The following is a 17,024-nucleotide window of genomic DNA, read 5'->3' on the forward strand; positions in this document are numbered from 1 at the left end:
TGAATGTCTCCAGAGAAGGAGACTCCACAACCTCTCTGGGCAGCCTGTTCCAGGGCTCTGCACCTCCAGCTAAAGAAGTTTCTCCTCATATTCATATGGAACCTCCTGTGTTTCAGTCTGTTCCTGCTGCCCCTCATCCTATCTCTGGGCACCACTGAAAGGAGTCTGGTCCATCCTCTTGACACCTACCCTTGAGATATTTGTCAACATTGATAAGATCCCCTCTCAGCTTCTCTTCTCCAGGCTGAACAGACCTAGCTCTCTCGGTCTCTCATCATAAGATGCTCCAGACCCCTCACCATCTCTGTAGCTCTCTGCTGGACTCCCTCCAGTAATTCTTTGTCCTTCTCAAATTCCTTGTCCTCCTTGTTGAGGACAAGTTGCTGTCTCCCGTGTTGAATGTGTTTAAATGAACAGCCTCTGAGCACAGGCTTGTCCCTGGTGCACAGCTGTGCCAACCACTGCCTCTCTGCTCTCCCGCTGGTTTGCTGTGATGCTTGGCTCCACAGAAGCAGAGATGGGCTTGCTGCCTTGTCCATGGACAGTCAGATGCACTGATGTGTTGAGCATGCAGCCATTAGATCACACGGAGGGATAAAGCTGGGAACGACGGTGGAGAAAACGGGGTCCATATCAAGCTGGAGCTGTGCAGTGATGTGTGCTAGCGGGGTGGTTTTATTTCCTAAGCCTTTCCAGTTAAACAAGGAGCACAACATTGTGCCAAGTTACGAGATAAACCAGATGACAAGAACGCCTGTGCTAAGCAGAGCACCTCCCGGGAAAGCTGCACAATCCGTCCTGACGGTGGAAATGAGGAATTTCCCTCTGTTTGCAATAGATGAGAGTTTCTGATTGTGGAGCGCAGTGACCAAAGCCATGGGCTCTTGGAGTCTATGGGAGCTTATGGACCCTCATTCTCTGTGCCAGTTTTAATTTCTCTGCCCACTGTTTTGAAGCCTCATCTCTTGTTTAATAGATCATTAGCTCTTCAAAGGGAAACTTTCTCTTGTTTTTTAGTTCTTCTTCCTTTGTATTTCACTTCCTGACTTTGCTCTCAGAAGTATGCTTGCTCTCTCTATCCTCTCAGAGAAAATAAAGGAAGAGAATAAACAAATAAAAATTATTGAATACAACAGAGTGAAGACTGGGGACAGAGTCGATTTGTCTGGGGTTTGCTAAGTGTTATCAGGCAGCCTATAAGAAATACATGTCAGGTTGAATACTGACACCACAAATTCAGCTTTCCCAACCGTCTTTCTTTATTCTTTCCAATTTATTGATTCCTTGAATTCAAACTCACAAATTGCATTCAACATATGGTTGGCCAACCTGAAACAGTGGAGGACAATGGCAGATAGAAACTGTGCATTGTTTCCTACTACTGTACATAGAAGCGGTAATATTTTACTCTGTGCCCTAGATTTTCTGATGAGACTTTCTTGTGGAAAATCCAGGTAGGAAGGGTATAAAGATTTCGTTATCTATAGGAGCCTTTTGGAGGGTCAGGACCTGGAGACGTTTCATCAGCTGTAACAGTGTAGTTAGAATGTCACAGACTTCTACATGAAAGAACATTTTGCCTGACAGCATTTTCTTTCCACTTAGACTTGGGACTTTTTCAGAAGACTTGAGTGCAACTACATCAAGGTATACTTGTGTTTGAAGCTCTGTCTGAAGTTTATAATAGGTGAGAAATTGTAGCATGCCACACTAGGAGGAAAGAGAAGTGGGGAGTTTATTGACTTTTTATTTTTTCCTTTTAATTAATGAAAGCTGCATACATTAACTATTTTTTCAGGAAAATTTAAGACGAAATTTGTGTTTTAAAGCAATGCTCAATCACAATATGATGAATTCAGTTAGCTTGAGTGTGCCAGGGTAGATTGAGAAGACAGTTCAGACCCTTTTGTCAGACCTGCAATATAAGGGGCATCACCCTGCCAGAGATGGTTTGAAATTCTAATGTGATGTTCTCCGCTGATGCTCTCTGTGATATGTGGAGAATACAAACGGCATTGTGCTGATGGGATTCGGGGGGTGTAAGCAATTTCCCATCCCAAGGGAACTTGGACCGGTCTTCTTACGCTCACTGTACTTTGTCCCAGTGTGTATCACAAATGTGGTTTTCTTCCTTTAGTGAACAAGGAGCTTCCAATTACTATTCTATAAATTCCTATTGCAAGTCTCCATGTATTTTTTCAGAAGCTGCTACAGACAGACAAGGGGCAAGCAATGAAAGGGAATGGGTCACAAACAATATGATGAGCACTGTAGCCCCTTTTTCACCAAGATAAAGGCAAAGAATGACCATGCTCTTGCTCAGATTGATGAGAAGTGAATCACCAAGGTCACTCTTTGGTGAGGGGTGTACATTTCTGTTTAGGTTTAAAACCATGCTTCATAAAACTACAAAAAGAGATTGTTAGTTGTATTTTGGTTAACATTCCTTGTGATACACCAGCAAAGTTGGCCTGTAGATCAGAAAAGCAAAGCTAAAACCTGAAGAAAAGGGAAGCATTTGTATGGAAAGCACAAATACAGGCTGGGCAGAGAATGTGTTGAGAGCAGCCCTGAGGAGAAGGACTTGGAGGTGCTGGTTGATGAGACGCTCACCATGAGCTATCAATGTGCGCTTGCAGCCCACAAAGCCAACCATGTCCTGGGCTGCATCAAAAGAAACATGATCAACAGGTTGGGGGTGGTGATTCTGCCCCTCTGCTCTGCTCTGATGAGACCCCACCTGGAGAACTGCATCCAGCTCTGGGGCTCCCAACACAAGAAGCACATGGACCTGTTGGAGCAAGTCCAAAGAAGGACACAAAGATGATCAGAGGGCTGGAGCACCTTTCCCATGAAGACAGTCTGAGAGAGTTGGGGTTGTTCAGCCTGGAGGAGAGAAGGCTCTGAGGAGACCTTACAGAAGCCTTCCAGTACCTAAAGGGGACCTAAAGGAAAGCTGAAGAGGGACTTTTTACAAGGACAAGTAGTGATAGGACAAGGGATAATGGCTTTAAACTGAAAGAAGGTAGTTTTAGATTAGATGTTAGAAATTCTTTAGTGTGAAGGTGGTGAGGCACTGGGACAGGCTGCCCAGAGAAGCTGTGGATGCCCCATCTCTGGAAGTGTTCAAGATCAGGTTGGATGGGGCTTTGAGCAACCTGGTCTAGTGGAAGATGTCCCTGCCCATGGCGAGGGGCTTGCAACTAGATGATCTTTAAGGTCCTTTCCAACCCAAACCATTCTGTGAGTCCATTCTATGATACCTGAAGCTGATATTTGGTGGGAACATACCTGCTTACCATTTCTGTCATTCTGTGGTTACAGGATAGATGTAACCCTTGAGTTGTTCTCAAGTGTCATTCCTAACTATCAGTCTGGCTTTTCCTCATGTCTCTGATTTCTCAGTACTTTGGGACTTAGTCTGTAGGTGTGAATGGCTTGAATGTTGTTCATTAGCTTTAGAAGTCCTACTCTATACAAGACTCTCAAAATACATTGAAGGGCATCCTCAGAATGCATCAATAGGCTTTCATTCAGAAAGAAGACCATACAAACCATATGGGCTGTTATTCATTCTTTACCTAATCCTTAGCTTTTCTTTAGATGCTTAGAGACACTTTGTTCAGCCAAGAGTTTTATTCCTGGGAGAGAACATTGTGAAAAGATTTTTCATCCAAGCTTGACTGTTTCTGCTGCTTTTATTTCCTCTCCCTCTCAATGCCTGGAAGCTGTTGCTGATAGTCCCTGGACCATCTCTGGACTGTCTGTCCTCAGCTTGTTCTGGAGACGTGTCCTGTTCTTTAGTAGCCTCCATGCTCTGAGTGATGCCTCTTGACCAGCTGACCTTGCGGGCCAGACTGGGAGCAGGTGGATGTGTTTCTTGTCCCCGGGCAGCTTCTCTCTTGTTTATTTAGAGTTTCTTATATTTTCCATTGTTTTTCCTTCCTGGTTTGGTTTTTGTTTTGTTGTGTATATTTGTTTGTTTCTTTTAAGTAATCTTTAGTTTGGTTTATTCCACAGTAACCCATTACAAATAAACATATCAGGCATGTGCTTTATTAAGAAAACAATTCAATTCCTGGACTCCTGTGGACTCATTTGATAATCAAAACCCTGCAGAGTGTTTTTTAATTAAGCTGATGAGTTTACCTTCTTACATCAAAAAAGCATCAAAAAAGAAATCAAAGAATTTGCAAGTTATGATTCAGTGTCCAGCTGTCGCTAAGCATTTTAATAATTATTTTCTGTCAACTGTTCTCCTTTAGAAAACTTTTACAGAATTTAAGTTATATCTCATCTCCCTCCTAGTATAGTAAAAACCAGTCCTAAATACAATAGTATACAAAGAGTCCTTCCTGTCTTGATCAGCAAAATTTATTGTCTTCCAAGAATTGCTGTAGAGGTTGGGGTTTTTTTGAAGGAAAACCTCATATTTGACTGCTTGATCTAATTGATGTGCTTTGAAGGAAAACCAAGAATTTTCCCAGTTCATTGGATGAGAAACACAAACTACTAGTGAGCGTGTTCAGTCCCATATATGTTATTGGCATTCGTGTGGAGTGAGCAGGTAGGAATTTATCTTGGGGACATGCTATTAAGTGAAGACATATATTGTTTATTTTCTTAGCCTAACACTGTTCACATAAACTTTTCACCAGGTTTTAATTATAACAAAGACCTTAAACCTTCTACTCTAAAATAATGACTTGACAGGAGAGAAGTGGTTTTCTGGTTTGATGTTAGCATTGCAATCTGCTTCCATTTTGGTCTGTTGGCCACACAGCTCTTTTATCTTCTGAGTGTGCTTTTCCAGCTTTGCTGTTTGCTTTTCTTGCTTTGCCTTTGCTGACGTGCTCATCCTCTTCATGATTTAAAACAAAGGCAAGAAGCAAATCACAGAAGCAGCTGATAACATTCTTTTTCTTAGACTTACTCTTCCCTGCAGTCTTTTCACTGAGAGGTGATTAAGCACTGGCAGAAGATAGGGAACACTATTGTTAAAAATGAGACATTGCAGCTTATCAGCAGAGTGTATCATTTCATACTTCCAATCATCCTTCCCAGTTGTTAAACAAGTTACTTATCCTGGCGTGATCCAACCAACAGCTCTTTAAATAAAGATGTGTATATATATATACTCTTCTCTTGCCTGTTGCTTTTCTGGGGGAACATTGCCTGTTCAAAGCTGCCACCACATCGACACAGGGGTACGAAACGGTCCGTGTGCTGCCAAACCTGCCTGCGAGGGGGGTCTTCAAACAAACTCAGCAGCAGCAGCAGAAGTGGGATCACTCGTGATTAAACCTGCTGCACTCCGCTCCTGCTTCACAAATGGCAACAGCTAAATAGTGCCCACAACTTGCGACGGTTCCTACAGCTAACTGTGACTGGTTAAAAGGGAACGTCTAACGTGCTCTCAGTCATCTGCCAAATGGTCATTGTGGCAACTTCTTTAACCATAAGTGACTTTTGTTGTCTGCCATGTGTTTTGCATACAGTCTCCTCATGCGTGTCTCGTCCAAACCCAATAGAAATACAAGAGGCGGTAAACTGAAATTAGACTCATTTCAATGTATAGTTGTGGTAGTAACAAAGAGATTTGCACAAAACAAAGTAATTAATCGAAACATGTTGCTGGTGTCTTTTAGATATGATAAATGGCCTTTTTCAGACCTGGGGAGGCAGACTGCTGTATATACACGTGAAGGGTAGAGAAGCTCCTCACTGGGGATGTCTTCATGGAGAAGGGATCCATTGGCACCAACCTGTGAAGCACCAGGCCTGTGCTCACGGTGCTTTTTCTTCTCATTCCGCCTCAGGCCAGCCCTACATGATACTTACTTTTCTGTGAATAAAGCCAAATGAAGTGGGCAGGAGGAGGATTTGGGAGTGAGGGACCTGCTGCCGCTCTGTTGTGACATTTCACATACCTCTTACCTTTCCAGCAAATGTTCCTGTTCGCTTAGTCTCTGTGACTTTTGTGTAACGTGGAAACCTCATTCATTGTAAAAACAGGCATTGTTGGTCCACCATGCTTCCACCGAAACACTGACGGTTGCTGAAGTAACAGCTCTTGGTTAAACAAAGGTTTGCTCTGGCGAAGCGGAGTTCCTACTCTTCAAATACTGCAACACTGTTCTGGGGATTTTGTACAGCTCAAAGGGCTTGTTTGTTGGTGCGGTGCTTTTCACTGTAGCTGCTTTTTCTGCTCACACATCCTCTGAGATCCCCTGCGTTCCCGGCCTTTCATCACTGACAGGCGTTGTCAGCCCAGCCTGCGTACAAACGAACCTGCGCCGGGGATGCACAAACAAACAAACAGCTCCTGTCTGAATGCCGGCTTGAAATCTCTCTCTCCTTCCAGATGTCCACACGGAAGCAGTTCAGGCAGCCCTTGCGAAGCATAAAGAAAGGAAAATGGCGGTCCCAATGCCCTCGAAACGACGTTCATTGGTGGTGCAAACATCAATGGATGCCTACACACCTCCAGGTGAGCGTCTCTCTGTGTTTTATGAGAATTTTTAAAATGATTCTTTGTACTGACATGAACTAATAATCTGCGTGCATAGATAGTGATGGAAATGTCATTTGAAGCCCACTGAGCATAACGTCAAGGTATGTTCAAAGAGAAGGTGAACTCAGTGGTTGGAAAGGCAACTGTGGCATTGCACTTGGTGGTACCTCAACTAGCATTGGTCCTTTTGGTCTTATGAGGCCCTAACTATGGCTACGTTGTCATATTTTTTGTGACTCAAAAGTTCAAGTTTCTAGTTTATTCCCTAACACTGTAATGGATCTTTGTCTTTACAATCAGATGTGCTATTCCTTTGCAAATTTATCTGCTCTTTTACCTACTAGACTGTGAAAATATCCCACATCTCATGAATTCTCATACTCGCTGGATCCAGCTGGGACTTGGTTTCTCACTCAGACGGATGGGCTTTCTACAGCTGGCAAAAATTTTCACAGACTTTGTGGAGTGAGCTTAGGAAAATATTTTCAGTATTCCGTACTGTTAATAAATGGTTGGAGATCTTCAGATTCTCAAGCCACATTATAAAGGAAGACTCTTTTATTATCCTTATTTTTGTACAATAATACACAAGCCATGGTGTAAGAGCAGGAAAGCTCTCTCTGTGCACTGTTAGCATTTCACTTCATTCTAGGGCTTTCAGTATTACAGATATTTCTTTTTATGTTTGCCTACCTTCGTGAGTTTTTCTTAATGACAATTATCTTTAGATTTGTAATATGAACATGCCTTATTTCTATTAAGAAAACCCCAAAGCACCGCAAGTTAACAAGCTGGTTTTCATTACTAGATACTTCTTCTGGTTCAGAAGATGAAGGCTCCGTGCAGGGCGACTCGCAGGGAACTCCCACCTCAAGTCAGGGGAGCATAAACATGGAACATTGGATCAGTCAAGCGATCCACGGCTCTACGACATCAACCACATCCTCCTCCTCGACACAAAGCGGAGGCAGCGGTGCTGCACACAGACTAGCTGATGTTATGGCTCAGACGCATATAGGTTAGTATACAGACATTTTGAGTATGCCCAGTTTAACATGAATTTTGTCTCCCACGTTCAGCTCATGCTGCTATATGAAGTCTTAAAAAAGTCTTTCCTGTGCCTTTTCTTCTTTCTTTTTTTTCTATTTCCATATGATATATTGAGAGACAGTCTTATGCTCTTATTTCACAAGAAGAAAAGAAACAACTGGCAGTTTAGATGTGGGGGTAAACTTGCGTTGTGGCAAACAGGGTCTAGCTGTTGGCTCCTCAATATCTTAAAATGTGCAGTTGCATGGTTTCCATTACTTAGCACTAAAAAAGGTAAGGAAAATCAGTGCAGTATTACAGATTGCTCGCATACAAGTCTCCCCTACTGCCACACCACTTTAAATACATAGTTTGAGTGATTTTTGATAATTCTGTTAACAGTAGGTCCTCTTAAAGGTATTTTGTTCTGCCCTTAATTGAATCTAGTATGCTTGGGCTGGGATATCTAGCTACTACAGTCCTTGGGAAAGACTATTACATACCTTTGGAGAAGGAAGGTGTTATTATTAGTAGTAACTTGGTTTTATATCCTTTGGAAAGATCCTAGGAAGTCAAAGCTTCCTTTCCATTAGGATTAAGCTTCACAGACATTCATTATTTCTGAATATTGTGCCATTGACATTAGTCTTCGTTAAAATGAGGGAGCTACTTGATTAGGCACATGGAAAGCAGGGTTGTTTTCCCTTCATTCTCCAGTAGTTGCTGTTTATCATATGAAGCATCTGCTTTGGGTGCATTCTTGCTGGGGCTGTGTATTTTGAGTGCCTCTAAAAATCTGTTGGAATCTATATTGGAAGAGATAAAGCAACCTTGCTACTGTTCTGCTACTTATATGAAATACAGTTTTGTGTGACTGTTCCCCAACTGATCATTCTTTTTCAAGTGTATGTAATGAGATACATGAAAACATCTTAAATGTTCCTGATTTTATGTGCTGGAACAGTAGTCTGTATCCCTTTTTTTTTCTTCTCTGAGTATAGCTTGATACAACACCTGTATTTTCAGATAAGTAATCCTCTCACCATGGTCTGGAATTGCTGAATTGCAATCAGGGGAAGAATTTCTATTGTATTCTTAAAATTCATGCTAAATGAATAGCTTAGAACCCTGTTTTAGAAACACATACACTCTGAACATATTAGTCATTCCATTTGGTATATTCTGTGACTTCATCTTGAAATGCTAGAGGAAATTATAGCATAGAGAATTAAATTTATCCAAACTCTAAAAGGTTGTATTACTCACACACCAAGTCTTAATGTGTCTTTAAATGTAGCTTCTTTATGATGTGACATTTCAGTAATTTTAAATCTGGCACAGAAAGTCTTCTTTTATAATCACAGAATATGCGGTAAATAATACAGCATTTATAGAGCTAAATTAACACAGCAGTATTCTGCAGAAGAGGAAAAATACTGCTGCTTTAACTTGTTTTATTTTGCCTTGTTCTTGACTGGAAGGATCTCTTCTTTGAAGGAAGCAGTTAAGCTTACCTCAGTGTGTACGGATTTTTATTCATCCTGACAATAAGATACCTTAAATTGCGTCTCTGGTGGAACTGTAGTTGTGATGTAGTAACGTAAAGGTTATTTGGAGACAAAACATGAGTAATATCTGCTAACAGATTGAGACTGTGATCTTAGGTTACCATCCGTCATTGTTGCTAAGATCGCTGGAAATGTAAGAGAAGCTGCACAGATCATAACTATAAAATTTATTTCTTCATGGGTGAGCTGCTTTCTGTAAAAATTTGAAATTAAATGGCGCTTTTGTTTCTTTTCAATCCAAAGAGGTGGATTTTGAGTTTCAGTGTATTCTGAGAGGTAAGAGATTGGAAGTCTTCCCACAGATAGCCTTGCTCTTTCAGAGGCAGTACGCCAGTGATCATAGATGAATAATCCTCTTTGGTAAGAGAGAAGGAGAGAGAGAAAACTAATCCTGTTCTCTGAAGCTCCTCAGCTTCTGGAGACAACTTGTTCTTGATCACAAAGAACATATATTCCCATAGCTTGATGTTTCTTTGGTCCAGGGAGTTGTTCTCCAGAGACAGATCAGCCTACGGGAGAGAAATCATCTATAAATACATAAGGATTTCGTGCCATACTCTGAAGATGCCAATTTTGATAAATATAAATGTAAGGGTCAACAGGAAAGACCTTTAATCGTAACCGAAAAGAGGCCCTCCATTCTGATACACACTAGGATTTGACCTCCAGGGTGCATCACAGAATCAGTGGGAGATTTTTCCAGTTTAAGTACTGTAATGCAGTCTTGTGAAGGGTTTGATAAAAAGCATTGGCTATAGTATAATCAGAATTTAGCTTTGTGGATCATTTAGATAATTTGCATAAGCTATTATATGCTTTCAGTATTACACTGTTCATTTAATTTGGCTGCTGCAGCTCCTTTATTATGGCAAAAGTTCTACTTTAGGATAGACGGCCTTTAAGTATTTATTCTCAGCTTTACAATGCTGAGGTGTCTGTACTAAGCTACAGGGAGAATCTCTAGTTTGGCATAGGAATCACAGTTGTTCAATTCTTGATCTTAGAGGTCAAACCAGTGAAATCTGTAAAAAATACCTAATGTTCTGACCCATCTTTGCATCAGTACTGTGTATATATATCTAAGGTCTTTAAGCTTTCATTTGTCTATATTATATTTTTTTGATCTGTACATATATAAAAATCAAAGAGAGAAGGCACATCCCAAAGCTCTGAAAGTTCATGTAATGAAAATCCCACAGCACTTACTTATGACTGTAAATTTATATAAAGAGTTAAACATCTCACTACAAGATTCTGATCCTCTAGGTGTGTTTAATCTTTGCTTCATATGCCTCAAATGTTTCTACTTGAAAATCAAAGGCCTCTATCCACATTAAAGGCTGCCTAGGCTTTTAATAAAGTAAATATGTGCCATAAGGCATGACCGATAGTTCTATGACAACCTTAAAATTCTTATTTGTTCTGAGAGGAAATACTGATTTATAATACAGGAGAGTAGTTTAAAATACTCTCTGTCACCTGGATATCAATAAGGGAGAGACCCAGCTGATGCCAAAAGCCACAGCTCTGACTCTGAATTTCCCTTCCCTGACAACCACAAGAGACAGCTTGTTTGGGTGAAAAAGCTACATTTTCTTCAAGTATAATATTACAGGGATGCCTTATGAGTTCCCAGAGGCTTTCCAAATACATGGTACTTACCTGTGCTTCCAGACTTCGCTGGAAAGTGTTCCTTCACCTCTTTGCTTCTCCTCAAACATGGGGCTCTGTCGGCACACACGCTCCATCCCTGCGTGAATGTGCTCCGCATTGTTGGTTCTTTCTGATTTTCACGAAACGGGGTAAATTATATCACCGCAGTGGCAGAAATGAAGAGAGCCTTAACTGGAAACAGCTGTTCTATCTGTGATCTTCTAATGCAAGAATATTGAAAGAGATGGGAAGAGGAGGTGACGCAAATATGTATGTTTGATGGAGGAAACGCTTTGAAGTCATGCAGCTGTCAGTTTGTACTTTTTAGTCAACAGATGTGTCAGGATCATTATTCTTCACTAAACCTCAAACAGTGCTTCAAGCTACCTGACAGAAGACCGAGCAGATCGTGTCCATAGTCTAAGCCTGGATTGACTGTTCTAGACACAAAAGGGTACATTTCACTTAACAATTCTCTTTTTCTTTAGAAGTCGTTCAGACCAAATGTTTGCCTGTATGGCTTTCATTTCTCCAAGCCTGGCTCTGAGAAGGGAACTGACTGAGGATTTGTGAATCTAATGGCTGAAACCTACAGCTGTAGATATTACCATGATAAGACATCTGTTGAGCAGATACTGTCAAGGAACACAGCAGGACAAACCTTAATGTTCCTCTTCTGCTGGATAAGGGGTTTTCTCAATGGATGTGTAAATAGCAGATGGGCAGCCAGGGTGCTAAAACCCCACTTTTTGGAGTTGAGATGGCCCAAGTGGTGACCACCTTGCAAAGAGAGTTTCTTTTTAGGTGATTTCAAGTGCCAGTTCTGCTTTTCCAAAAGGAAGCCCTGTTACAATACAAAAGAGAAAGAAGCTTCTTTCTCAGGTTATCTTACCCTACTTGGCATCCTGTGTTACGAAGAAGTATTTGGTTTCAAGTGTATAGATCTGAAGGGAGAGCATCTCTGCTCTGCGGTGCTTTGGATCATGTGTCTTTTCTGCCATGCATTACAAACAATTTATCTCTGTGCTAAAATCTGAAAGGAGATACTTTAACTCTAATTCAGGTTGCCTTGTAAAGTCTGAAAGATGAAATACTTCACTAGAAAGATGTAAACAATTATAGCTAACTTTAAAAATACTTTCTAATGTTACTAATAGCTAAGTACAATTATTTTCTTAGTCATGATCTCCTCTCCTTTTTGCATAGCAAAAATGCACTGTGAGTAAAAGATAAAAGATAAACATCAGCAATTTTTAATTGACTTCGTTGTTGGGTGATTCAATCATGTTCTATAAAAAGTTCTTGTCACTTAACAAGAAAGGGCAAAAATTGTACTGAGCCTAAAATAGCTGCTAATGACAAGACGATGTTCAACCAGTTACCAGCAAAGCTATTATATTTCACTTGGTCACTTATAGCACAATATAAGGTGTTTGTTTCGGAAAAATTATAAGAATGGATGTGATCAGAGTGAAAAGGCTCAACTGGATGTGTGTGGGATGCGAGATGGTTTTGAGCTGCACGATAAAAGCCATCTTCTGTTTTCCTGAACCAGATGCTGTGTTTGCTTGATAAGGTTGACTCCTTATGATGTTCATGAATATAACATTAGATAACAAGCACAGACATTAATATCATGTCTTAATTTTGCATGATTATTGGCTGTCAAATGCTACCTTCGTATGAGAAGTATGCCCATAACTGTATGTGTAGCCTTAAGAATTAGTTATCTGTGTTGATGGTGCATGGATTTGGGATTGAATGCACAAGAATTACACTGATCTGTAGTTCAAGACACATGAAAATGCTTTATAATTACATTTGAGGTGAAATTTACTGTAGAAGTTGGTATTGTAGTGAAGTTAAGGCACTATAATGCTTATAGGACAGATTTAATAAAAAGGACATATTGAAAATAGTATTGGAACGAGATCAAGTTTTTCCAGAATTTTTGCATTTTTAAAGACTCTTACCCTGTTGTAAAATGGAGTTCATTCCTCTCCAGCAGCAGCAGAACGAAGACCTGCCTTCTTTTGTATCTCAGAGGCTGCTGGGGATCATTTCTGTCAATCGAGAGAGAAGTTGTATCATGGTATTTATCTCCATCTACTCTAATGCTGATAAAAACCTGGAAAAAAATATAAACAACCCATAAAAATAGTATAAATGCATAGGTAATACAGACTCAGGCATGAAAAGATGGGAAAACAAACTGTGGCAGCATGCTGAGTGATGAGGCTATGGCAGAGAAAGATACGCTCTGTGGAATTGTTCAGCGGTGCTGGCGTGAGTCAGACCAAATTGTGTTTGCCTTCTGGAAAGCAAGTCTTTGTTATGCAGAAGAATTGAAATAGCTCTGTCTAAAAATAGTAGACAAGCAAGTGTCCATGCAGAATGCAAAGTTTACGTTTCTTCACATTTTCTTTCTTTCCCCCAGATTCCAGCCCTGCTATGACTGAGTTTTTTTTCCTAATATGCGAACAAATTCCTTTCTTAACTAAAATGGGCATATTCAAAATACAGAGGTTCTAAAAGGGATATGCATTGGCACTTGCAAGTGATTGACAATATGCTGTATTCTTTTCATTTAGAAAAAAACAATGCAATAATCTATCCTAAGTGTATTTGTCTGGGTCTTTTCTTTTTGAAGCTGTCCACGAGCTTTAACTTAGTATAAAATTAAATGTCAGTGGAGAACCTGCAAACTAATTGTATAATTTTTTTAGCCTATTGCTTATATGATTGCAGATATGCAGCCCCTGTTTTAATCAGGAGAAACTTTATTAAAATCATGCTGTACATGCTAGTTGCATACATTCATTTTGTCCATTAACTTTTAACGCATGATCAGATGTTGGGAAGATAAAAATCAAATGGTATCTTTTCCTTCCCCCTTTGCTTTTCTGCCCTTCACCTCTAGAGGTACACGATTAAACCTTTTAACTTATTTTTCACAGAAAATCATTCTGCCCCTCCAGATGTTACCACTTACACCTCAGAACACTCAATACAAGTAGAAAGACCACAAGGATCAACGGCACGGGTGGCACCCAAGTATGGAAACGCTGAACTTATGGAGACTGGGGATGGTAGGTCACAAAGCAAAACGGGTTTTGAATGTTGGAACCTCTTTAGTGGTTTCTGTGTGCATCTGCTCTTTGTTTCTTCTGGGCACCTTTCACTTATAAACATGTACAAAGTTGCAGCATCTTTACAGTCTTAAAATAACCTGATAGAAATTAAGCCGACATAGAGAAAAACTTCTTAATCAGCAAAGCTGCCTCCCTGTAGAAATTGCTTGGCAGAAGAAAGTAGCGAACCTCTTTAGATCTGCTTTTATCGTGCTGCCTTGTTACAGCTGGTCTGGTTTTTAAATGACAAAGAATGTGACATGCCAGGATGGCTATGTCTTGAAAAGTGACGTGTTTGAAGTTTTATTTTCTGAGGTTTTTTTTGAAAAGCAGTTATTTGTAAACCATTTCCTGTTTACTGCTGCTCTTAAACTTATTAAACAGTATTTCAGCAGGGTGTGGAATTGTTGGCCAAGTGTATCGCATCTAAACTAAGCAGCTTCAGCCCTAAAAACCACTTGGTAAAAAGTTTTGGAGCCAACCTTAGAGAAGGGTAGGAAGTTGAAATTTCTGCAATGCAGTGACAGAAAGCTGTTCAGGAACAGATGACATGAATGTTGCAGAAGCTTTGCACTCGACTAGGGAGAAGGAAGGGGGAGGTGGTTCATGGGATTATGCTATAAAAGTGCTGCTTGCCCCGTGCTCCTGTTCAGAATGGTATTTTTTATTTGAAAGCATACTCTCTTTGGGGATCGCTGGCTGGTGGGGTTGGCGATCAGGACATTCAGTGGATAGAGAGGGTCATGCTGAAGTAATACGAAGATGTGAACCACGTTTAGGATGGGTATTGGACAGGTCCACTACGGGGTGAATAAATGGTGGGGCAGAGCTGCTGACCCACACTCCTTACTGAGCTGTGCTCTAGTCAGACCGTGTCGGTGTGACCAGTGGCCATGGGGACAGCCAGTGCCTGTCTTCTCACTGACCATTGCCATTGCCACCTGGAAGGGTTCTCTAAGGCTACTGACATTTGCTGTAGGGAGGGGTTTTTCACTGTGTTTCTCCCCCTCCGTCTATGTGCTGTTTCCCCACTAATTTTGCAAGCTCGCTCTGACATTGTATTGGTTTTTTATTTAAACCAGGCATCTGTGTTCCTTTTTGCTGAAATGATCTTAATGTTGGATACTTGGGTCACGGCATGGCATGAAACTGTAGGTGCGGTGGCCTTACAGTCCTCGCCTTTTTCTTATCCTGCATAACATCTGGTGGCGTTCAGCGTAGCCATCGACTGATGTCTCCATTGATCCCTGTCCTGCAGGAGTACCAGTGAGCAGCAGAGTGTCAGCAAAGATTCAGCAGCTGGTCAATACACTAAAACGACCCAAACGACCGCCATTACGAGAGTTCTTTGTAGATGACTTTGAGGAATTGTTAGAAGGTAAAATGACTGTTTTTCAAAAGGTTTGGGGATCTCTTATTAAAACTCTGTAAAATGTTTGTCTCACACATTGACTTTCTAGAAAGCTAAGCCATCCCTGTGCTGGCAAGTACCAAAAAGCACTGCTATTCAGTGGAATCTGCCTGTGGTGAGCTTGAATGTAGAGCTGTAGAGTCAAAAGTCCATCTTGTTTGCTCAGCTCCTGGTTCTGCTTGCAAAGAAACCACAGAAGAGTGTGGAGTGAAGCTTTGCTTTGAGGACGTTCAGCTCTGGGTGACGCCCGTTGCTTTTGAACAGCAATATGAGAAAAACTGTCAGTGAGGGAGCATGTTAAATGTTTTACACATCCTTTGTGTAACAGAGAAGCATTGAAAAAAAGAACTAAATGTAAGATGGAATCAAGGAGAAAGTCAATAAATGATGTTTTTCTTTTAAAGGAGGCCAGTGCTTTGAGAATTAAGATTTGCCAGGATGTGCTGATTTAAATAGTCTTCATCGTAGTTTATGAGAAAGCACTGTAACAGAGCTTAAATCAATCTGTTACTGGTGACTTATTAATTTCTTCAGCAATTCTGCAGTTCACCTCATTACTGCATTTATGCCAGGTAAAAATATTCTCCATCTCTCTTTAGGAATAAAGAAAGGTTGGTTATTTCAAAGAGAAATATATGCATGCTGTCTCAGCAGTTTCTTTCCCTGCTTGTAGAGCAAGTGTAAGGCTAAGCATGTTCATTCTTGAGATAGTTCGGTTACTTCATCTCTCTCGAAGCTAAAAGTTAATGATTCTGTTACATTTCTCTCTTGCTTCTCAATACCTTCTAACATGTTCTTGTTTTCAGGATGTTTTGCAAAGGTTACACAGGTGTACACAGGGTATAGAATTTACATGGTAACTGTGTATCTTTTCATAATCATAAGTTCAACAGCCAGATCCAAACCAGCCAAAGCCAGAAGGAGCTCAGATGTTGGCGATGCGTGGAGAGCAATTAGGTGTGGTTACAAATTGGCCGCCTTCCCTGGAAGCAGCTTTGCAGCGATGGGGAACCATCTCACCGAAAGCTCCTTGCCTAACCACTATGGATACCAATGGGAAACCACTGTATATTCTCACTTACGGTAAGCACTCTTCAAACTCCTTGTGCTTTTCTGTGTTGTGTAGTGTCTATGTGTATAGTAAATGCATAAATATACAGTGTAAAAAGCCCTCCGGTGATGCATCTGTTCCATTTCTGAGTATGATAAGACAATTCTGAAGCTGTTGGTGTCCGAGTAAGGATGGCTGAGATGTTACAGTGTGATTTATTTCACAAAGAGGAAAAGAGCTGAGTAGATACACCCATGGAATCACGGATTAAATTAAAACCACCTTTTAAATAGAAATGCATCCTAGGGCAGATTTTCCTGAAGATTAACATCTAAATCCATTGCCCTTGCATATTGCTCAGGCTTTGTTCTGCAAAAGCAGAACCTGGTACACAAAATTCACCAGCTTCCTGAAGAAGTTAAAATAGGATTTTTTTCCTGTGTTCTACTGACATTGTAGGAATTGTAATTTGAATTATTCCTCCTGATAGGTAGTTCTGCAGCTAGCAAATGGACCCCTTTGAAACAGATTTGCCAGGATATATTTCAGTCTGGTCTTTGGTATATTGATATAGTTCAATGTGTACTGTCTGAAAATTTATTGCAACCAAGAAAAGCCAAATAAAAATAAACATAAGGATATCTCTGACAAATCACTCCTATACAGC

At 40.6% G+C, this 17,024-nt stretch overlaps 1 protein-coding gene across 1 annotated transcript in view; it reads left to right on the forward strand.

Moving 5' to 3' along the window:
* The window catches only part of DIP2C (disco interacting protein 2 homolog C), a gene marked incomplete at both ends in the record, with an annotated part of 321,625 nt that overhangs the window by 198,083 nt on the left and 106,518 nt on the right, over positions 1-17,024 (forward strand). The window contains 5 exons of the mRNA XM_080340151.1: positions 6,365-6,490; positions 7,323-7,532; positions 13,722-13,853; positions 15,154-15,273; positions 16,192-16,389. Of these exons, the coding sequence (XP_080196277.1) occupies positions 6,365-6,490; positions 7,323-7,532; positions 13,722-13,853; positions 15,154-15,273; positions 16,192-16,389 (786 nt within the window). The remainder of the gene's footprint in view (positions 1-6,364; positions 6,491-7,322; positions 7,533-13,721; positions 13,854-15,153; positions 15,274-16,191; positions 16,390-17,024) is intronic.

This window comes from Nesoenas mayeri (genome assembly GCF_963082525.1).
Source record: "Nesoenas mayeri genome assembly, chromosome: 2".
Lineage (NCBI taxonomy): Eukaryota > Metazoa > Chordata > Aves > Columbiformes > Columbidae > Nesoenas > Nesoenas mayeri.